Genomic DNA, 22,623 nt, shown 5'->3' with positions numbered 1-22,623 from the left:
GGAAGCCAGTTGTTATGGGACATGGAAGTAGCCAGAGACAAATACTTACTCGCTTTCCTGAGCCCTTAAGAAATGGCTTACCTTGATGGCTCAGATGGTAAAGAATCTGCCTGCAATGCTGGAAATCCGGGTTCAGTCCCTGGGTGGGGAAGATCCCCCGGAGAAGGGAATGGCTACCCACTCCAGTATTCATGCCTAGAGAATACCACGGACAGGGGAGCCTGGCGGGCTACAGTCCCTAGGGTTGAAAAGAGTTGGATACAACTGAAGCGACTCACACTTTCACTTTGTAAGAAACGGCTTACAGCGGGGCCACCGTTGTTCAGTCTCCAGACCGTGGTTCTCAGCTGTGGTCATATAGTAGAATCCCCAGGGGGCATTTCAACTTGTGCATGCCTGGGCCACACCTCAGACCGCTTCCATCGGAACTCAGGGGGCAGGAGTGGGGCGGGGGTCGATGTTTTCTGTTTTTGTTTTTGTTTTTTTTTTGCTGCACTGTGTAGCATGTGAGGGATCTTAGTTCCCTGACCAAGAATTGAACCCATGCTTCTTGCAGTGGAAGCACGGAGTCCTAACCACTGGACTGCCAGGGAAGTCCCAAATCCGGGGATCAGTATTTTTTAAAGCTCACTGGATTATTCCCAATGGAGTCACAGTTGGAATCTACTGTCAGATCACCAAAAAATAAAAATGAGATGCTGAAAGACATGTGTATGTAACACTTGGCATCAGGAGAAGAAAGTAAGGAAGGTGAGGATCGGGAAAAAGGATCAGGAGTGAACCTTTCCAGTCTGCTGTCTCTGGTGACCTGATGCTACCTAGGATGCACCTGAGAGAAAATACCAAGATTCTTTGGTTTCAGAGTAAAGACTAGTATCGTATTATCCCAAATTCGAACCCCAAATCCATGCTTGTCAAGAGATCGTGCTAGCATCTCCAGATCCAGGGCCTGGAGCACAGGGTGAGGGTCCCCCACCCCAGGACCCCTCATTCACTGTTCTGTCCAGTGGGGGCTCCCTTGCCTGCTCAGGGATTTCCCATAGAATGTGGAGCCCGCTGGGCTGTGCTTCATCGTGGCAGCAGAAAGCAAGTGGGACGTGGCCCAGACCACGCAGTGATACAGGTGTCAGGGTTGCTGAGCTGCCGTGTGTGAATGAAGCCGCCCCGAGCATCGAGGCGGGGCTGGGGTAGGCAGCTGGGTTGGGAGGGGGAGGCTGATCACTCTAGACAGAGCCTGGGGGATGGCACGATTCAAGCAGGCGGAGAAGAGGAGATGCTGATGACAGGAACGAGCGAAGGTCCTCGGGCAGCCGGAGACCCAGGAGGGAAGGATGTTGGGGAGGACATGGGAAAGGTCAAGTATAAAATGGCCCGTGGTGACGGCTGAGCAGCTGCTTGTCGTGGAGGAAGTGGAAGGGCAGAGAAGAGATTGCCTGGATTTGGGGGAGTGAAGACGGTGAGCATAGATCTCTCCGTGGATGATGCTGGTGATGAATGGGGGGCGGACATGACCGCCTCTGCTTGAAGGATGCACGGGGTTGGGAAGGAGTCAGGGTGGAGGGCAGAGGAAGGAAGTACAGTGGAGGGTGGGGACGGACGGGCATTCAGAGCAACCCGGGTGGGGTCTAGCCCTGACCCCGGACTGCAGGCCCCTTCCTCTGAGACTGTGAGGCTCCAGCATGGTGAGGGTGGAGATGAGCCTTTGGTGGGGTGGGTTGTGTGGGTTGGTTCTGGGAAGCACATGCTTTTGGGTTGCGAGCGGAAGATCAGAGACGGTGAAGGGCCAGACACCCTCGAGCTCCAGACCCCACCGGCCAATTGCCAAATCTCCTCTTGCAGGAATGTAGGTCTCCAACGCAGCACACAGGAACCAATCCCACAGCAGCCCTCCTACCCTGCCCCTGTTCTCTGTCTCCAAATGGCAGCCTCGCCCTCATTACTGGGCAGAGGCCTTTTTATTCCTTTCCCTCACCGCCAAGAGCTTCCCAGGTGGCTCAGGGATGAAAAATCTGCCTGAAATGAGGGAGACGCAGGTTCGATCCCTGTGTCGAGAAAAATCCCCTGGAGAAGGAAATGGCAACCCAGTCCAATATCCTTGCCTAAAAAAAAAAATCCCATGGACAGAAGAGCCTGGTTGGCCACAGTTCATGGGGTTGCAAAGAGTTGGACGTGACCGAGTGACTGAGCATGCACATGGCAAGTTCACCCCTAAGAGCCAGTCTGACACCATGTTCTGCCAGCTTGACTCCTGGAGCTCCCCAGCCCCATCCTCCCGCCCTGGTCCAGCCTCCATCACCTCTTGCGTGGACCTCAGCCACAGCCTCTTAACTATCCCCTCTTGGTCAGCATGAATGCAGTCATGACTACATGCGGTCCGCACACAGGCCAGAGTGAGCTATTCAGACTCAGATGAGACCATATTGCTTCCCCGCTTGAAGCCTTCAAAGGCTTCTTCCCCATGGAAGACGAACTGTGACGTGGCCACCGTGTCCCAGATCGGACTGGCTTCTGCCGGCAACTCCAACTTTATCTTTTAGCTACCCTTTCCCACCCCCACCACCCTGCTTCTTGCCCTTATCATTATTATTATTATTTTTTTAATTTTCATTTGGTCACTCCCTGAGGCACATGGGATCTTAGTTCCCCAACCAGAGACAGAACCCGTGGCCCCTGCATTGGAAGTGCAGAGTCTTAACCACTGGACCGCCAGGGACATCCCCCTGCTTCTTGCTTCATGCTCAGTCCCATGGGCCTTCAGACTTCTGTGCTCTCTTGGTTTCCAGGGCTGTACACATCCTGTTCTCTTCCAGAATGTTCTCCCGATCTCTCTCTGCTGAGTTAATCTCTGTCTTCAGATGCAATGGCAGGGTCATGTCCTCATCAGTTCAGTTCAGTCGATCAGTTGTATCTGACTCTTTGAGACCCCATGAATCACAGCACTCCAGGCCTCTCTGTCCATCACCAACTCCCAGAGTTCACTCAAACTCACGCCCATCGAGTCAGAGATGCCATCCAGCCATCTCATCCTCTGTCTTCCCCTTCTCCTCCTGCCCCCAATCTCCCCCAGCATCAGGGTCTTTCCCGGTGAGTCAGCTCTTCGCATGAGGTGGCCAAAGTATTGGAGTTTCAGCTTCAGCATCAGTCCTTCCAATGAATACCCAGGACTGATCTCCTTCAGAATGGACTGCTTGGATCTCCTCGCAGTCCAAGGGACTCTCAACAGTCTTCTCCAACACCACAGTTCAAAAGCATCAATTCTTCGGCACTCAGCTTTCTTCACAGTCCAACTCTCACATCCATACATGACTACTGGAAAAACCATTGCCTTGACTAGATGGACCTTTGTTGGTAGAGTAATATCTCTGCTTTTGAATATGCTATCTAGGTTGGTCATAACTTCCTTCCAAGGAGTAAGCATCTTTTAATTTCATGGCTGTAGTCACCATCTGCAGTGATTTTGGAGCCCCCAAAAATAAAATCTGACACTCTTTCCACTGTTTCCCCATCTATCTGCCATGAAGTGATGGGACCAGATGCCATGATCTTAGTTTTCTGAATGTTGAGCTTTAAGCCAACTTTTTCCCTCTCCTCTTTCACTTTCATCATGGACCCCTGCTATTCTCTGACCTCTGCCTTTGGGTCGCATCTCTCCAGTGCAGGCTGTCACACACCTCCTGCCTCCCGGGGCTGATGCCCTGGATGGGGTTCTGTTTGTTCTGGGATGATTTGACTCCCATCTCTCTCCCACTCTGGTCTGTGACTTCCCTAAGAGGAGGGCAGGCGTCCCGTTACTGATTTCTCTGACAGCTCTTGGTCTTAGTTTTAGCGCCTAGTTGCCCTGCAGCACATGGCATCTTAGTTCCCCAACCGGGGTCAGACCCGAGTTCCCCTGCATTGGGCTCTTAACCACTGGACCATCAGGAGGGTCCCTGGGACAGCGTCCCTTTTGTTCCTCACAGTGTCTCCAGAACCTGCAGGATGCCTGGCTCACAGTAGAGGCTTAATAAATATTTGCTGAACGAAGAAATGAAATAATCAAGTGGACCTTGGCCTGAGTCTCAGAAAATGGAATTGGGTCAGTGTCTTGGGAAGGTCGAACATTCCAGTGGGACACCTAGCTTGGTTAAAGTAGGGGGACCACCTGCATGACAGCATTCAAATCGAATTACCATCCCTTGATGGCCATGCCCTATGGGAGGGACCTCTTACAGTCACTTGCACGGGGGGTGGTCACCTCGGCTGGGGTTCAGGGGGTACAGAAGTCGCCGTTAGGCTCCCCTGCCTCTTGTTTGACTCTTTAGGGCCTCAGGTAGTAATGCAAACTTAAGTGTGCCACGTCCCCTAAGTGTGTGTCCTAGGCGGCCTCTAAGCCTCTCGGCTGGTGCCCATGTCCTTGGTTGCCTGGTACCCGACACTGCTTGTGTGCTCAAAAGTATCAGAGCCACAATGTGAAAGGGGCCTCTTTTTTTTTTTTCATCTAGATTATTTTTCTCAGCTGCTTATTGCATTTGGCCTGAAAATACATGGTAAGCGTTTTAAAACATTTGTCGCAATATTTAATGGCTAGAGTTTCAATAGAAACGCTAATGGGGAAACAGCATTTCAATTTTCTAGTTTCCATTTGTTTTCTCCAAACCGCAGAGATACTTGAGCTAATTAAATTACAGGCTCTGGCTAGATGACCCAGCTCCTCTCCGTTGGAACCTAGCAAAGTGGAATGGGGCCAGCTAGAAAAAGTGGTGAGAAAGGCTGAAAGAGGCCAGATTCTCCAGGGACAGCCCACTCCGGGCCTCTGTGGGCTTCAGCCCAGCTGGTCAGGAGGAGAAGCAGAGGGGATGGGTGGTGTGAACAGGAACAGCGGAGTGAAGTTCAAGGTTGTACACGAGTGGGCTAGGGGGTGGCTCTGGGGCCGTGTCTGGGCATTGAGGGCAAGTGTTGGCCTCTTTCTTCTGGATCCCAGTTCTTTTTCTCCTAGGAAACAGAGGAGCTGACCTAAGCAGAAAACACTTCCCTCTCAGGATTCTAGTGCTGTCATGGTATGACTTTGCCACTTTGTCCCCGTCTTCTTACTGTAGCAGGCAGAGATCACATCTGGAAAAGGGAGACCCTTGTCTAACCTTGGGGGAAAGGGAGACCCTTGTCCCACCTTGGGCTAATGCCCCAGAGACTCCTTTTCCTAAAAGAGATGTCCAGAGAGGTGGGGGCCGGGGGCGCCATGGAGGGTCGTGGCAGGGCAGTCATCACTAGTAACCTGGCTCAGTAAAACCACAGAGAGCCGGAAGCCAGTGTTGTTCAAGTCTTGAAAAATAATGCTGATATGTAGCAAAATGTCACTTAGAAATACGAGGGCTTTTCTGCGGTATCTAAGTAACACTGCAGTTTTGGAAGTTAAGTCATGCAGACGGTGGCAGAGGGACTGTAGGAGTCTGCGAGGGCTCCCATCACAAAGTCCCACAAACCAAGTGGCTTAAACCAGGGGTTCCGCACCTCCAGAATCTAATGCCTGATGATCTGAGGTGGGGCTGATGTAATCATAATAGAAATGAAGTGAGCAGTAGAAGTGATGCGCTTGAATCATCCCCAAACTATCTCCCACCCCGGTCTCTGGAGAAATGGTCTTCCACGGAACCAGCTCCTGGTGCCCCTGAGGACCACTGGGTTAGACGAAAGAAATGTGTTGTCTCCTGGTTTGGGAGTCCAGAAGGTCAAGGTTGTGGTGTCTGCAAGACTGATTCCCTCTGAGGATGGTGAGGGAGAATCTTTCATGCCTCCTAGCTCCTGGTGGATGCCAGCAGTCTTCAGTATTCACGGGCTTGTAGGAGCATCCCCCTGATCACTGCCTTCACCTTCACGTGGCATTCTGTGTGTGCGTCCATGACCAGTTACCCCCTTTCTGTAAGGATTCGGTCACACTGCACTAGAACCCACTCTGATAATCTTAACTGGATCACCTCTGAAAAGGTAACACCAGGAAGAGGTTCCATCTCAAAGGCCAAGGAGAGCGAGCTTTCACACTCCCCCCTGTACCTCCCGCCCGGCTTCAGAGGGGATGGGACGCGCCTGTCCTGACCGTGTCTTCAAGTAAAGCTGCATTCTGAGGTCTAGGGGTTAGGACTCCGACATCTGAATTTGGAGGAATGTGAAGAAATACGGGCTTCCCAGGTGACTCAGTGGTAAAGAACCCACTTGCCCAGCAGGAAATGCAGGAGATGTGGGTTCCATCCCTGGGTTGGGAAGATCCCGTGGAGAAGGAAATGGCAACCTACTCCAGTGTTCTTGCCTCGAAAATTCCATGAACAGAGGAGCCTGGCAGGCTGCAGTCCATGGGGTCACAAAGAGCTGGACACGACTGAGCAACTAAGCCACCACCGCCATCGTAATTAAATGCATAATGGGAACTATAAGTTTAAAGGTAAAATATTACAGTATTTTCTTTGTGTCATTTCAAAATCTGGTCAAATTGAAAGAAAACTTAAAATTTATGTTACTTTTGGCTACCGTGGGTTCTGGTTATCGTGCCCAGGCTTTCTCTAGTTGCGATGAGCAGGGGCTGCTCTTCACTGTGGTTTGTGGGCTTCTCACCGCAGTGGCTTCTCGTGCTGTTGAGCACAGGCTGTAGTTGTTATGGTTCACGGGCCTGAGATCTCACAGACTTCAATAGTTGTGGCCCATGGGCTCAGTCACTCCAAGCCACGTGGAATCTTTCCAGATCAGGGATTGAGCCCGTGTCTCCTGCACTGGCAGGCAGATTCTTATCCACTGGGCCACCAGGGAAGTCCTGCACAAGTTTTAACAATCAAGTTTAGAATCAAGTGTCTGCTGTGGTAAATCAGAACGGTGGTTACCTTTGGGGACAGGAAGAGAATGTGGGAACGAGGGACTTCTGGGTGTTGGCTGGGTTTTGTTTCTTGATCTGGGCGCCGTTTTCATGCATGCTTTTGTTGACTGAGAAAACCGAGTCGACGCCTTACTCATCATCAGAGCACCCCTCCGTCATGTGTCCTAGACTTCAATATAAACCTTACCTAGAAGATCTCTCCAGGGCAGGAATTAGGACATCTGCCGCCTGCTTCTGGGGCAGTTTGGTTTCTTGTCTGCAAACACTGAAATGGGTAACCCTCAACCAGAGCTGCAGGTGGGAAGGGGTGAGTTTAGGGAATAAACAAGTGTAGCTTCTTGAATTGTTGAAAAATGCTGGGGTTTTTGCAGGCCTCCCTGGACACCTGGACAAGAGACCTTGAATTTCATGCTGTGCAGGTAAGAAATTGGGGGAGGTTCTGATGGATTAGACAGAGTCCTCCAGAAAAACGGAATCAATAGTGTGTGTGTGTGTGTGATGCATGGACACCCAGGGAAGAGTTTATGTTTCAGCTCCAGTCCCAAGTCTTCTGGAGGCAGAATTCCTTCAAAAGAAGGAAACCAGGACACTTCAGTCTTCTCTCTCTCATTTTTAAATTAAATTTATTTTTAATCGAAGGATATTTGCTTTACACTGTTGTGTAGGTTTCCACCAAACATCTCTTAAGCCCTTCAACTGATTGCCCAAGACCCACCCAGATTGTGGAAAACAAGCTGCTTTACTCAAAAGCCTAGCGATTTAAATGTCATTCTTATCTAACACAAACCTTCACCACAAACTGTAGACTGGTGTTTGACCAGACACTGGGTGCCCTGGCCTAGCCAACTTGACACATGAAAGTCACCATTGCATATGACCCTGAAGATTAGGGAATCCCTGCCCAGAGCTCTGGAGTCTGCACACCCCTCATCCTGTCCTGAATTCAGACATGCAGAATCCTATTATAAGTGGATTTGTCAGAATCCCCTCCGATCAGATCAGCTTTCTCTGTGTGTGTGCTAAGTCACTCAGTCATGTCTGACTCTTTGACCCTATGAACTGTAGCCCACCAGGCTTCTCTGTCCATGGGATTCTCCAGGTACTGGAGTGGTTGCCATGCCCTCTTCCAGGGAATCTTCTCAACCCAGGGATCAAGCCCATGTATGTCTCCTGCATTGGCAGGCATGTTCTTTACCACTAGAGCCACCTGTGTAGTTGACTTTTTTAAAATTCATCTTGCTATAACAACAAACTTGGCTGTGCATTTGTGTTTCTACCTGTAAAGAAGTGGGGTTTAGAACAGTCCACGGCTTCCTGGTTCAGTGGCCTAATTTACGGACCAAGCCCTTTTTATACTCATTTGTTTATTTCCTATGGCAGAATCAGGCTTCTGTGGCTTCCCTTATGTAACGGGCTTGGGCCTGTGCTCAGTCGCTACGTCGTGTCTGACTCTTTGCAACCCCGTGGACTCTAGCCTGCCAGGCTCCTTTGTCTGTGGGGATTCTCCAGGCAAGAATACTGGAGTGGGTTGCCACGTCCTCCTCCAGGTTCAGTTCAGTTCAGTCGCTCAGTCGTGTCCAACTCTTTGCGACCCCATGGACTGCAGCACACCAGGCCTCCCTGTCCATCACCAATTCCTGGAGTTTACCCAAACCCACGTCCATTAAGTCAGTGATGCCATCCAACCATCTCATCCAGGTTAGGATCTTCCTAACCCAGGGATCGAACCCACATCTCCTACATCTCCTGCATTGGCAGGTGGATTCTTTAGCACTGAACCACCAGGGAAGTCAGGGTCTGCATATTCAAGGCATCCAGTTTTTTTGAAAAACATCCATGCACATGTGTGGTGGTTGGAAAATGGTTTAAAGAGAAGAGGCTGTTTTGTATGCGGTTTGCTTGCATCTGGGGCCTCTGGCTTCCTCCTGGATCCGCCTTGGAGGGTATGGACTGAGCATGAGGGGGCAGAGAAGACCCCTGAAGCTTCAGCTCCACCACCCGCCCTTAGGCACATGCGGATGAGGGGCACACTGCCCACCCATGAGAATCAGAGGGAGACTGAAGAGGCCTGCAGGCGGCCAGCGTTGCTAGGTGGGGTGTGCGGGAGTGGGTGCAGGCATGTCGAAGGGGGAACATAATTAGTCCTTCTGAAGATCTGTTTCTGTTACATAAGGCAATTTAGCATCCTTCTCCCTGGGAAATCTCTTTTGGAGAAAATAGGCCATGCAAATGAAAATGGTAGAATTGGAAAATCGGTTGCATTTATGAATCTCTGCTTGGAAGACATGAAGATGGCTGCTTGTAAACAAGTCAGTTTCCTGAGGGATCACCGGGACAGATCCAGGGCATTGTCCCCCACCCCCAAGGAGCAGATGGGCAGTAAACTCTTGGCATCTCCCTAGAAACCCATCACTATGAAGTCATCTGTTCTTTCAGGCTGAGAAGAATGCTCTGGGGGTGGGGGAGAGGATGGGGGTAGTTTGGAGGAAGTACCATGCTGCGAAAGATTGAGGGCAGGAGGAGAAGGGGACTACAGGGGATGAGATGGTTCGATGGCATCACTGACTCAATGGACATGAGTTTGAGCAAACTCCGGGACATGTTGAAGGACACAGAAGCCTGGCATGCTGCGGTCCATGGAGTTGCAAAGAGTTGGACACAACTGAGTGACTGAACAACACCAAGGTGCAGGATCGACAAGGCGATGTGAGTAAGGTTCCCCAGACTCTAGTCCTAAATCCACGTCCCCTTTCTTCTGTCCCCATCGTGGGCTTTCTCGTTGTTGTTGTTCAGGAGCTCAGTCGTGTCTGATTCTTTGTGACCCCATGAACTGCAGCACAGTTCCTTGTTCACTATCTCCCAGAGTTTGCTCAGACTCATGTCCATTGAGTTGATGGTGCCATCCAACCATCTCATCCTCTGTTGCCCGCTTCTCCTGCCCTCCATCTTTCCCAGCATCAGGGGCTTGTCCAGTGAGTCAGCTCTGCTCATTGCCAAAGATCCCTTTGTGGGTTGAAGGAGAGATTTCTAGAGCCAACCTTGATCTCGTCCTACAGAGAACTCTCACATCTTGGACACCCTTTGGTTCATGAGCTCTGTCTGGGTGGTGATACTGGCCCCCTGAAAGTTTGCATCTTGATCCTTTTATCTTTGAGAAGCCACAGAGAGTTAGAAAGGAGCTGAGATGAACCCAGGAGGCTGCCGGCAGGAGCCCTCTGAGAGCAGGAAGTGCAGGGTAGCCCAAAGGAAGATGTACTCACTGTCCTAAAAAAAGGGGGGCAATGTTGGGGTTGTGAGCGGTGGAGGGCGAGGTAACTCCAGTTTTATTTTTTCTTCCAAATATTGTTTTACAATGTATCACAAAAGTGCATTTGATTTCTATTTTCCTGTTTAAGGTGTTACCAGGTAGAACTGATGAGTTTGCTCGTAAAAACAGATAGAATGGAGCCAGACTTTGGGATGGAATTCTGCCAGACTTTTTGGGACAGGCCATTTATTGCTTGGGGAGAGGCTGGGGATGGTGAAAGTTCATTCTTCTTTGCTGTAGAGCAGAGGGCCTGTTGGTGTTTGATAGAAAGAGGGAGAGGGAGGCCGTGGAGAATTGCTCTTGGCCTTGACCAGGAGCGGATGCCCCGCCCTCCGCTCCGCCCTTCATAGCATCCTGCTCATGATCTCCTCTGTAGCATCCTGGAGGCCCTGGACTACAGTGTGGTCCCTGCCCCAGCAGTCACTGTGCCTAGCCTTTCTCTCTGCCACCAGAACAAGCCTGGCCCTGCTCCATCTTCCAGAGGGCAGTGTGGAGTCAAGGGTTAAGAACACATCGACTTTCAGGGAGGGCTGCAAAAATCTGAGTTGCTGTCAGGCTCCTGGGTGAATTCTTTAAAAAAAAAAAATGAAGTATAGTTGATTTACAGTGTTGTGCCCATGTCTGCTGTACAGCCAAGTGACTCTGTTATACATGTGTGCTGCTGCTAAGCCGCTTCAGTCGTGTCCGACTCTGTGGACCCCATAGACGGCAGCCCACCAGGCTCTCCCGTCCCTGGGATTCTCCAGGCAAGAACACTGGAGTGGGTTGCCATTTCCTTCTCCAATGCATGAAAGGGAAAAGTGAAAGTGAAGTCGCTCAGTCGTGCCTGACTCTTAGCGACCCCATGGACTGCAGCCCACCAGGCTCCTCCATCCATGGGATTTTCCAGGCAAGAGTACTGGAGTGGGGTGCCATTGCCTTCTCCGATACATGTGTATACATCCCTATTTTTGACTGTTCTTTTCTACTATGGTTTATCACAGGATATTGAATATAGTTCCCTGTGTTCAACGGTAGGCCCTTGTTCATCCATCCTGCATGTAACAGTTTGCATCTTCCAACCCCCAAGTCCCACTCCATCCCTCCGCCTCCCCCTTCCCCTTGGTAACCACAAGTGTGTTCTCTGTGAGTCTCTTTCTGTTTTGTACATAGGTTCGCTTGTGCCCTGTTTTGGGTTCCACATATAAGTGACATCCTGTGGTACTTGTCTTTCTCTTTCTGGCTCACTTCACTTAGGATGAGAGTCTCTAGGTGCATCCGTGTTGCTGCAAGTGGCCTTCTCTTTTCACAGCTGTGTAGTGTCCCTCGTGTGTATGTAGCCACATCTTCTGTATGCACTCATCTGTCAACAGACGTTTAGGGTGTTTCCAGGCCTAGGCTGTTGTGAATAGTACTGCTGTGAACACAGTGGTGCATGCATCTTTTTGAATTGTCTGGGTATATTTAGCTACTGCAGGCACCTCTGGAAGAGGGGATAACAGGATTTGCCTCATCAGGGGTCCTGCTCTTAGCGTAGCGTCTGACGTTCCAAGCATCCTCAGTAAAGCTGGTGGTGGCTGATCAGACGCTGGTGAAGGTGTTTGCAGGAGCTTCACCTCTGCCTTTGTCCTGACCACCCGCCCATGGGGGGAGCGAGCCACCTCAGCCAGGGGCTGGGCTCCCAGCAGCTGCTGCCCTGAGGTGGCACTCAAGGCTGGGGTGGGTGCCCCCACATCCAATTTCTCTTCTGCCATCTTTCCCACTCAAAACCTGGACACAATGGACCCCAATCCAGAAAGGCTTTGAAAATCCTTGTTAGAAAGGGCTACCCAAGTGCAAGGGGATGTTTCCTTGAGAAGCTTTTCAACAGCATCCATGAAAAATAGATGAGCTTTCTTGAATTGCAAATGTTCTTAAGGTTTTAAGGCAAAAAATGTGAAAATTGGTCTCTTCCCCCCCCACACCCGCACTCCTGGTGAGGTCAGGGATTCGGTTGCCTCTGTTTGACAGTAAACATCAAACACAGTCTTTAGGGCCAGAAAAAAGCCTCTTCCTTGTGGCATCACCCTTCCCAGAAGCTTGAACCCAATTCATTTTAATTCAGTAACGTTTCCACTGGCTTTTTTGTTTTTGTTTTTTTAAATATTTCAATAACTATTTGATAAGCTTTCTCTCCATGCCTGGCTTCATGCCAGAGGCTGTGGGGTTGAAGATGTATAAAACAGTCAAATTCACTCCCGTCAGAGGGATTATAATTGAGTTCAATCAGGGCAAGACTTGACAGCACAAATGGCTGAATTGTGCCAATTGAAGTTCACAAGTAAGAGCCCACGTGAGCTTCCCGTGTGGTCAGTGGTAAAGACTCTGCCTGCAGTGCAGGAGACACGGGCTCAAGCCCTGGGTCAGGAAGATCCCCTGGAAGAGGAAATGGCAACCCACTTCAGTATTCCTGCCTGGAAAATTCCACGGACCGAGGAGCCTGTTGGACTACAATCCATAGGGTCGCAAAGAGTCAGACACAACTGAGTGAGCACACAGCAGAGACATGACTTAGTGACTAAACAACAGGAGCCCACGTGAGCAGGGCAAGACAGGGGTCAGAAATTAACCCAGGCAGGCTCAGGGCTCCATGGGTCGGGCGTCCACCTCCTCGGCTTCACTGAACACTGAGGTTATGATGGAGTGCTTCTTGCCTCTGCAAATCCACTACTTGGGGAGAATCTTAGGACTCTGCTGTAGCTAGGACGGAAGGTTACCAGGAGTCCTCATAGGCTTTACCTCGGTTTGTTCAGCTTGTTCTAAGAAAATGGACCACCCAGGGATATCCTTGCCCTTGTTGGAACATGTCAGAACAGCACAGTGCAGGGAGCTGGGGACCACCGAAGCCCACTGCGGCCCAGGGAGAGGGCCGTGGCTTCCCTGGAGTGTCCTCTGGGTCTGGGCGCTTCCCTTGATGCAGCTGAGAGCCTGGCGTTGAAAAACTGAGGTTTCTTAACTCTACTTTGATAACTATTCAAAGAGGGATCCTGTTGTGCATTCTTGTGTGCATCTGAGTACCTATGTTTGCTTCTGATTGGAAGGATAAAAAGCCCAAAGAACAAGAAAAAAGAGGGGATTTTCTTCATCGACCATTTTCCAAGAAGCTGGACAAGAACCTGCCGTCGCACAAACAGCCGTCGGCCTCACTCATCACGCAGATTCAGAGCACCAGGGCCCTGCTCAAGGACCGCAAGGCCTCCAAGCCTGGCTTCCCTGACAAAGGTGGGTCAGCGTGGGGGACTGTCTAGGCCTCTCGTGTTCAACTGCGTGGCTGTTGTGTATCCCATGCTGGTTTCTGTGTGCGCCCCTGGGACAGACACTACTCCTGTGCCCATGGGAAAGCGGAATTAATGCTTGAGAGGCAACGTGAGAACAAGACCTTGTCCTGACTGCTTGGTGTGGTCCACCTGTGTGGGTGGGATTTGAGAAACCAGAGACGGGGTGGGTGCAGAAATCAGGGTGTAAATCAGGGTGTAAAGTATTACAAGAGTAGAGACTCGGGTGCAGGAGCAGAGATGGGGTACAGGAATAGAGATGGGATGCAGGAACAGAGATTGGGGTGCAGGAGTAGAGATGGAGTGCAGGAGTAGAGATTGGAGAGCAGGAGCAGAGATGGGGTACAGGAATGGGTGGGGTGCAGGACTATGGGATGATTTTGCAGAGACTGGGGTGGGAGCAGAGACTGGGGTGCATGGTTTTGTGGAAGAGCAGATACCAGGGTGCATGGCATTGTGGGAGTAGAAACTGGGGTGCTTGGTATTTTATTGAGGTAGCAGAGATTGGGGTGCATAGTATCATGGAGCCAGGCATCAGTGTTCAGTTTTAAGGGGCAGAGATTGAGGTTCAGGAGCAGGGATGGGGCATGCTCTCGTGGGAGCCTTCCCTGAAAAGTATACCCTGAGAGGCAGTGACATGTGGTCCACAGAGTCTGGGCTCTGGGTGGAGGTAGGGTGCTCAAACCCAGCTCTGAGGCTGCTGATGCCCCACGTTCCTCATCCTCTGAGGATCTTTACTGATTCCCTTCCTTGTGAAAAGAAACCTACCTGTCAGAGCTATTGGGTGGATCCAGTGAGATAAGGGCTCCCTTGATGGTTCAGATGGTAAAGATCCCTACATCAGGAAGATCCCCTGGAGGAGGACCCACTCCAGTATTCTTGCCTAAAAATTCCATGGACAGAAGAGCCTGGCGGGGTACAGTCCACGGGGTCACAAAGAGTTGGACGCAACTGAGTGATTTACACTTTCACTTTTCACTTCAATGAGAAACACGTGTGGGCTTCTCCTCCTCATTCATCGTCCAGCACATGCGGTAACTGATGGATATGGGTCTCCCTCCTCTGGAGCAGGCATCCAGGGATGCGGAAAGGAGACTTAACACACCCTGAGAGCCTGGAGGGGCACAGGGAGCCAGGAGTGCGTGTCCAACTGTGGAGTAGAGGAGCGTTCCCCTTACAGAGTGGGGATGGGAGAGGTGGTGGCGTCCAGCCTTAGATCCCTTTGTTTTAAATGTGAAGAAACTAAGGTTCCAGGAGGGCTCTGGCTGTCTGACGTTAACCAGCAGGAAAGTATACTGTTGTTGTTCAGTCATAATATCATCTCTGACTCTTTGCTTTGAGACCCCATGGACTGCAGCACACCAGACTTCCCTGTCCTTCACAATCTCCCGGAGTTTACTCAAACTCACGTCCATTGAGTTGATGATGATGATGCGGTCCAACCATCTCATCCTCTGTAGCCCCCTTCTCCTGCCTTCAATCTTGCCCAGCAGCAGGGTCTTTTCCAGTGACTCAGTTTGTCACATCAGGTAGCCAGAGTATTGGAGCTTCAGCTTCAGCATCAGTCCTTCCAATGAATATTTAGGGTTGACTTCCTTTAGGATTGACTGATTTGATCTCCCTGTAGTCCAAGGGACTCTCAAGAGTCTTCTCCAGCATCGCAGTTCAAAAGCATCAATTCTTCGGTGCTCAGCTTTCTTTATAGTCCAACTCACACATCCATACATGACTACTGGAAAAACCATAGCTTTGACTAGACGGACCTTTGTTGGCAAAGTACTGGGGACGTTCAAAACAGTAGCACGGGTCTTCCTGACTCTAGGAGGGACCAGCTGTCACCCAGGGAAGAGCAAATCTACTTGGTTCCATTTCATTCTGCAGCCGTCAGGAAGGCAGGGGCCCCACTGGAGAGACTGTGCTTGTCCCTCCTCGGGAGACCTTCCTTCCTGGCTTTGGAACCAGCAGTGAATCCGGGCCCTCACAGTGGCATCCTGTGGGTTCCCCGAAGGAAGGTCTAGGTAGAAGCTGCATATTTGGGGTTAACTTTGTAGCGGGCCTCCCTGGTGGCTTCGAGGGTAAAGCGTCTTCCTACAATGCAGGAGACCCAGGTTTGATCCTTAGGTTGGGAAGATCCCTTGGAGAAGGAAATGGCAACCCACTATAGTACTCTTGCCTGGAAAACTCCATGAACGGAGGAGCTTGGGGGAGCTACAGTCCATGGGGTCGCAAAGAGTCAGACGTGACTGAGCAACTTCACTCACTTATGTAGCCCCAGAGGCTACATAAGAGTCTGTTCCTTGGTACTTTCCTGGGCCAGCTGTCATCTGTTCCTTTGCATTTTGCCTTTGTCCTGGGATTTGGGAATCTGTGCCGAGAAGCGCTGAGGATCCTGTGTTAACTGTTCACACTGACCACTCATGGGGTGGCGGGCACTGCTTCAGCTCTTACCTCAGCCCATGAGATCATTCTCACCCCCATTTCTAGAGATGAGGAAATAGCACAGAGAGTTCTCCAAAGTCAGGGAGCTGGTAAGTGATAGAGTCCAGATTTCCAGCCCAGCAGGCTAGCTCTAGAGCTTTCTCTGCTAACCAGGGTAGCTGACTCCCTCCCGGAAAGAATGGGGTGAGGAGGAGCCAGCCAACATGCCTATCGCTCTGGCAGGGTGACTGCCCTTCTTGCTGGGGACCAGGCAGGGTCTGGGTCTCTGCCCCAGGGCTGACTCTGGGGTGGGAATAAATAGGGTGCCTGTGGGAGGTATCCTGCCAGTATTTACACCTCTAGGCAAGCAGAGGAAGCAGAAGTGGGTGGAGGGAGAAGCTGGGCTACAAGATTGGGGCACACAGCCATCTGAGGGAGAGGCAGGGGGCTTGCGTGCCAGCTGGAACGCTGGAGACGTTAGCCATCAATGAAATTTCCCGTCTCTCTGCCCGTGAATCTCAGGCATCTGTGCTGGCCCCAGGAGGAGATTTATTTGGGGATCTGTGTATATATTTATGTAAGGGAAAGAGGATTCCCAGTGCCCTTGGCTGTCGCCGAAATAGCTCCCGGTGGCAACAGCTCGTTCCTGCCTCCAGGCTCCAACAGGGCTGTCAGGTGTGATGGTAGGAGAACCAACCAAGACAGGGCCTGATCCATGGGAACCTGGCTTCACTTCCCTCAGCGCCAAACACCGGGGGTTTTCCCTTTCTTCTCTGCCAAAGCCTGCAAACCTGGATTCTAGCCTGTGCCAGCTTGAGATGGAAGCCACGGGAGTTGGCTGGTTGCCTGAGATATATAGATGAAGAGTGTTTCACCCCTGTTCAGGATTGGTGAGGCTCCAGGGAGACCAGAAGTCATGAGAGAGTCTTTAAAAGGGAGGAAATTCTGGGGCTTCCCTGGTGGCTCAGTGGTAGAGAATCCGCCTGCCAGTGCGGGAGCCACAGGTTTGATCCCTGATCTGGGAAGATCCCACATGCCGAGGAGCAAGTTAGCCCGTGCGCCACAACTGTTGAACCTGTGCGCTACAGCCCTTGAGCTGCACTGCTGAAGCCCACGTGCTGCAAGTGCTGAAGCCCACACACACTGGAGCCCATGTTCTGCAGCAAGGGAGGCTGCCAAAATGAGAAGCCTGCATACCACAGCTAGGGAGTACCCCCCGCCCAGCAATGAAGGCTCGGCACAGCCGAAAGTAATGAATAAATAAAAATTTTAAAAAGGAAGGAAATTCTGACACATGCTCCAGCACAGGGGAACCTGGAGAACACTGTACTCAGTGAAACAAGCCAGTTATGAAAGGACAAATGCTGTAGATTCCACCTACATGAGGGAGCTAGAGTAGTCAGATGTATAGACCAGTTGCCCCAGGCAACCACTAGCAGATCTGCAAGTGAAGAGTTCTATTTCACAAGCATGTGAATGTACTTAACTGCCCTGTACACTTAAAAGAGGTTAAGTAATAAATAAATAAGCAGTTTAAAATTTATGTTATGTAATTTTTACCATGATATTTTTTTTTAAGTTACGAAGAAACTTTCCTTCCGGTTTTGATTATCTGAGGACTAAACTTGCAAGTCCTCAGTGAGTTGGGATCCACGTGCTTCCAGCAGTTTTGTGGTCATTCTGTTGAGCCACAGACCTTTTCATTCAGAGGCTCTTGGGCGGGGTCCAGAATTTTAAGCAACAGAAAGGAGAGCAGAAGTTAAGCTGGTGCCGTGAGGCAAGTCAGAACCCAGGAGGCCTCCTGTCCCCGGCCTTCTGTCCGCTCTACTCCAGAAAGTCCGTCTGGTTCCCCGCAGGGAGAGTGGGAAGCCATGTGCCCCTCGTCCCGTCTGACCTCCCCTGGGCACCTCCCGCCCCGTCTCAGCACAACTGGGGTCCGAGTACGTGGGAGCAGGGCCGTGGGCACTGACTGTGGTGTCTTCACATTTCCTTTTCTTTCTTGGTGTGCAGATTCCTTCGGCTGCCGCAATATTTTTCGCAAAACCTCGGACTCCAATTGTGTGGCCTCCTCCTCCATGGAGTTCATCCCGGTGCCACCCCCCAGAACCCCCAGGATTGTGAAGAAACCGGAGCCCCCTCAGCAGGGGCCTGGGAGCACCAGCCTCCCCATCAAGGAAGACCCCCTGATGCTGGATATGGTGCGCTCCTTCGAGTCCGTGGATCGAGACGACCAGACAGAACTACTCTCCCCGTCCCATCACTATAGGATTCTGAACTCCCCTGGGGGTCTGGCTCGCTGTGAGCGGACACTCTCGCCTGTCCTGCTGCCTGGAAGCCCGTTGCCCCTCCAAACTCCTTTGCACCCCACTCTGGTCTCCTTTGCTCACGAAGAGAAGAACAGCCCCCCCAAAGAGGAGGGCACATGCTCCCCAGCCCCGGGGCCCGGTAATGGCCCTGCGCAACCCCTGGGAAGCCCCAACTGTGTCAAGAGCCGAGGCAGGTTCCCCATGATGGGCATCGGACAGATGCTGAGGAAGCGGCATCAGAGCCTGCAGCCTTCTGCAGACAGGCCCCTGGAGGCCAGCATGCCCCCACTGCAGCCCCTGGCCCCCACAAGCCTCTCCTTCGACTTGGCTGATGGGGTTAAAGGCCAGTGCTAACCTGGGCCAGAGAAGGGCATCTGGGCGTTTCTAAGGAAAGCAGTGGAGCAGCTCCCCGTATCAATCAGGGTGCAAAGATTCTAACACCTCTCCTGGAGTACCCTTCACAGCCTCACCTCCTCCTGACAGTCGCTGTCCCTGCAGCTGAAACCACAGACCCAGAGCCTGTACTCCCCATTCTCATGTAGGGTCCCCACTGGAGATGCTGAGACTCCCAGGAAGGTTGGCTGTCTGTGTGGCCAACTCCATCAGCCATGGCCTCCTTCCTCCCACCTGTTCACTGGCCCTCCACCCACCTCCCTCCGCCGGGCTGGCAGGGAGAACCCTGCACTGGCCTCGGCCTTCTCAGACGATACACCCTTCTGAGCCGTCTCTCTGCGCTGTGCTCTGTGTGCGCCTCTCAGTGGGTTGGTCTCATTTCAGCAGTCACGTGGCAGGGAAGCACAAGGTGGTTCACCCAGGCCACAGTTTCCCCTCCTTTAATCGAGAGAACTCCCTGCAGGGTGGCAAGAGCTGGTCACCCAGAGAACCCAGCTTCAGGAGCCCCTGGGGAAGGTGGGCAGGAAGCTTAGAAACCAGCACCACCCTCTCTGGTTGGATCCAAGACTGATCCCCACAGCGGGGTCCCCAGTGAATGGAAAAGACCAATGTGGGACACTCATTTGCCAAGCAGGGTCTTGATGGAATTTTTTTTCACTTGGTTGAAACTTGCTAACAGTTGAATTATTAGTATCTTCTCCAAAGGTTATTGTTCTTTATGTGATGTCATTAAATCGAGTCAACATGATTTTTAGAAACCTGGGTGGCGAGATGGGAAGTGATTTCACCAAACTCCTGTTCTCACGAGAGGACGAGCATGGAGGGCATCAAGGCTTGCCCAGGTGACGTTTTCAGTGGCGCTGGCCCCTGGTGGCCTGCAGGGGGGGACGTGATCCTCGCCGGCTGCCTGTCCTTCCCATTGGATCACCAGAGCCCGAATCCTTCTGGAAGGTGCAGAGCATAGTTACAGTCGGTTATTTAGAAAGAGAAGACAGGTAAGGTTGAATATGGACGCGCCCGGAAGGCACCTCTAGCTCTGTGCAATGCAGTTTTCAAGCTGCCAAGGGGACAAGTGTGGTTTAGAGCTCAGCCAGTTTGCCGTGAGCAGTGAGAGACTCTTGTGCAGGGACTCACGTTCAAAATACAGTACTGTATCTTCTTTGAGGAAAGCAGGGTTCCTCAAACAAGGCTTTGAATCCGTGGTCGGTTTTCACACCTTTTGCCAAGGATGGAACCAAAGATGCACCTCTGGATCTGTGTCCATGCCGTCCCTGTGTATGTGTTTTGTGGATCCCAGTGTTGTCTTTGTCTAGTTAGGAGCCTGCCAGGAGCTGTCTCCACTGGGGCTGGGGCCCTGGCCCTTGGTGGGGACCACTCGGCCATGAACAGAATTGGCAGAAGTAGAATCGGCACAGGTTGGATGCAGGTCAGCTCGGAGCCAGGTTCCACTGTGGCTTGGAGTCTTCAGCTGCTGGCTGCTGCGGGCGTGACCAGAAACTGCTGCTGGGGCCACCCTGGGGCTAGTCCTCCCAGCCCACTGATCTGAAAGAAGGCCATGACCCTGGGAGCCTGCAAAGCCCGCCTTCGCTTCCCCCGGCAGCCAGCCTGTGCCAGAGAGTGCTGGGGGTGGGTCTTCCTTTCTTCTCATTCCACACTGGTGACCTCCTTCTGGCCCAGATGTCCCTGACTGAGCAAAGAGAGGGTGGACACCTGGCTGTGCCCATTCCTGGCTGATCTTGACGAGACCTTGGGCTGCTACTCCCCCTCGCCTTGTTGGGGATCGCCCAAGCCCTGGGGCTTGTTGGGAGGAGGTCAGACTCCCCACCGTGGGTGGCACTCCTTTGGATGGCTCCAAACCAGGTTCTGGAACTTTCCACTGAAAAGTAGAGCTTTTTTTTTTTTTTTTTTTTAAGCAGAGAGAATAAAAGAAGCAGCTGAGAAGTCCCTCTCTCCATTTGACATGGAGTGTTGGGTTTTTGATCAGTGAAGAACCCTCTTTGAAGATGGTTTCCAGCTGCAAGTGTGGCTCCGCAGGCTTGCAGGCTGCGTGCCCGCGAACTTGGTCTAAGCTCTTTCTGTCTCTCTCATGCTTTACTTGCCTCAAGACCATGAGCATTTCTGTGTCGCTGTGTTCACCTGCTGGGACGTGTCCCCCCGATCCTGGCACGCTTCCAGAACAGCCGACTGTCTGTGTCACCACTGGCAACATGAACTGTGAACTCAGGTTTATTCCAAGCCCAGTGAGAGGTGAGGGGGCAGTGAGGAAGGGGAGAACCCATATTTTGTGTGTGTGAGCGCCCGACAAATCTATGGAGTCGAGTGAGAGGAGAAATGTTGAATTCTTTATTATTTTATTATATTTATATGGAGACCTTGAGTATCCCTTTGGTAAGTACAAAGCGTGTTTCGTCTCTTGGACCCATGGCTGTCTCTTGTTAGTCTGCACCCGTGAGCTCAGTCAGCCTGTGTGTAGTTACTGCCGAAAGTGACGACTATCAGCGTGTGATATCCGGAAGTCAAGTTGGCTTTGGTTGTACGATTTGGTCATAAGTAAGGACTGTATTTACGTCACCTTTATGAAATATATGTACTTTTATAACGACTGTGAAATACACTTTTCCCTCACTATGACTGCTTCGTTTATTGACTGATACGTCTGAAAACTAAGAGTATGTTGCAAAAGAGTGGTGTCAGCTTCTAAGCAAGGTTCTTGGCCCAGCAACAGACAGAATACAAGAGGGGATCGAGGTGTGGGTATTCAGGCATTTTTGGCTTTGCCTCATTGCTACAGGGGTGTCTGAAGACTTCTATCTGCCTGATGTACTGCAAATGGCCGTTCAAGGTGAATCAACATTTTTTTCTTTTTGCAGGGGAAATGTTCAGGTTCCTCCTTGTGAGAGTGTAGAAGTGTTAGTCACTCAGTCGTGTCCAACTCTTTGTGACCCCATAGATTGTAGCCCACCAGGCCCCTCTGTGTATGGGATTCTCCAGGCAAGAATACTGGAGAGGGTTGCCATTTTCTTCTCCAGGGGATCGTTCTGACCCAGGGATTGAACCTGGGTCTCCTGCATTGCAGGCAGATTCTTTACTGTCCGAACCACCAAAGAAGCCCTGGAATTCCTGAATTTCCCTGGCCTCCCTCCCCATTTTCTCACAGGCATCTGCCCTAATAAAATCTTCACATGCTTAAGCCCATTTCAACGTCTGCTTAAGCTAGACCCAGACTAGCTTAAGGCTCTGAAAATGACGCGTGAAGAATGACATCAGTGAACGTCCCCTCTAGATCTGGTCCTTGTTTCAGGACTTGGTGAGGGTGAGGGGGAATTGAAGTGATGAGTAGAATGAAGGGGGAGTCCAGATGGGGTGTTTGGATTGGCCCAGTTCTGACTTCCTTTATAAGTGTTCACAAAACGTTTTTCATATTTATGGACTTGCTTAAGCCCTGTGTCCCCTGAGCTCTGTGGCCGCCCTGTGCAGTATAGCATGGTAGAAATCGAGAGGCCCGTGGTTTCCGCTTCATGAAGCTCTCTGAAGTTTGATGGGGTGGGGGTGGGGGAACCAGAAGCTGTAGCTAGTATTGATGATGATAGCAACCCACTCCAGTATTCTTGTCTGGAGAATCCCATGGACAGAGGAGCCTGGAGGGCTCCAGTCCATGGGGTTGCAAAGCATCGGACACGACTGCATGATAAATCCTTTCTTTCAGGAATCAGAGCATTTTAGAACACAAAGGGACTTGAGATTATCTGGTGCAAGCCAGCTTTTTTTTTTTAATTCTTTTTGCTTTTGAGCTTTTTATTTTGTATTGGGATATAGCTGACTGACAGTGCTGTGATAGTTTCAGGTCATCAGAAAAGGGACTCAGCTATACATATACACATATCCATTCTCTCCCCAACTCCCCTCCCATCCAGGCTGCCACATAACACTGAGCAGAGTTCCATGGGGTGCAACCCCAACTTTTTTGAAGAAGAGAAAACTGGGAGCCCAAATGGTTTAGGGACTCCAGGGTCCTGAGTGAGCTGGTCCCAGAGGGGTTTTGGGGGACATGGCCCCCACCTCCACGAA

The 22,623-nt window shown here is 51.3% G+C and overlaps 1 protein-coding gene across 1 annotated transcript in view; it reads left to right on the top strand.

Annotated features, from left to right (window-relative positions):
* HUNK (hormonally up-regulated Neu-associated kinase) overlaps nucleotides 1-20,464 on the top strand; it is a 129,808-nt gene extending 109,344 nt beyond the window's left edge. The window contains 3 exon segments of the mRNA XM_005893362.2: nucleotides 7,210-7,257; nucleotides 13,205-13,385; nucleotides 17,867-20,464. Of these exon segments, the coding sequence (XP_005893424.2) occupies nucleotides 7,210-7,257; nucleotides 13,205-13,385; nucleotides 17,867-18,516 (879 nt within the window). The 3' untranslated portion in view covers nucleotides 18,517-20,464.
* Nucleotides 20,465-22,623: the final 2,159 nt, after the last annotated feature.

This window comes from Bos mutus, chromosome 1 (genome assembly GCF_027580195.1).
Source record: "Bos mutus isolate GX-2022 chromosome 1, NWIPB_WYAK_1.1, whole genome shotgun sequence".
NCBI classification, from domain to species: Eukaryota; Metazoa; Chordata; class Mammalia; order Artiodactyla; family Bovidae; genus Bos; species Bos mutus.
This window is presented reverse-complemented; position numbering and strand designations above follow the sequence as displayed.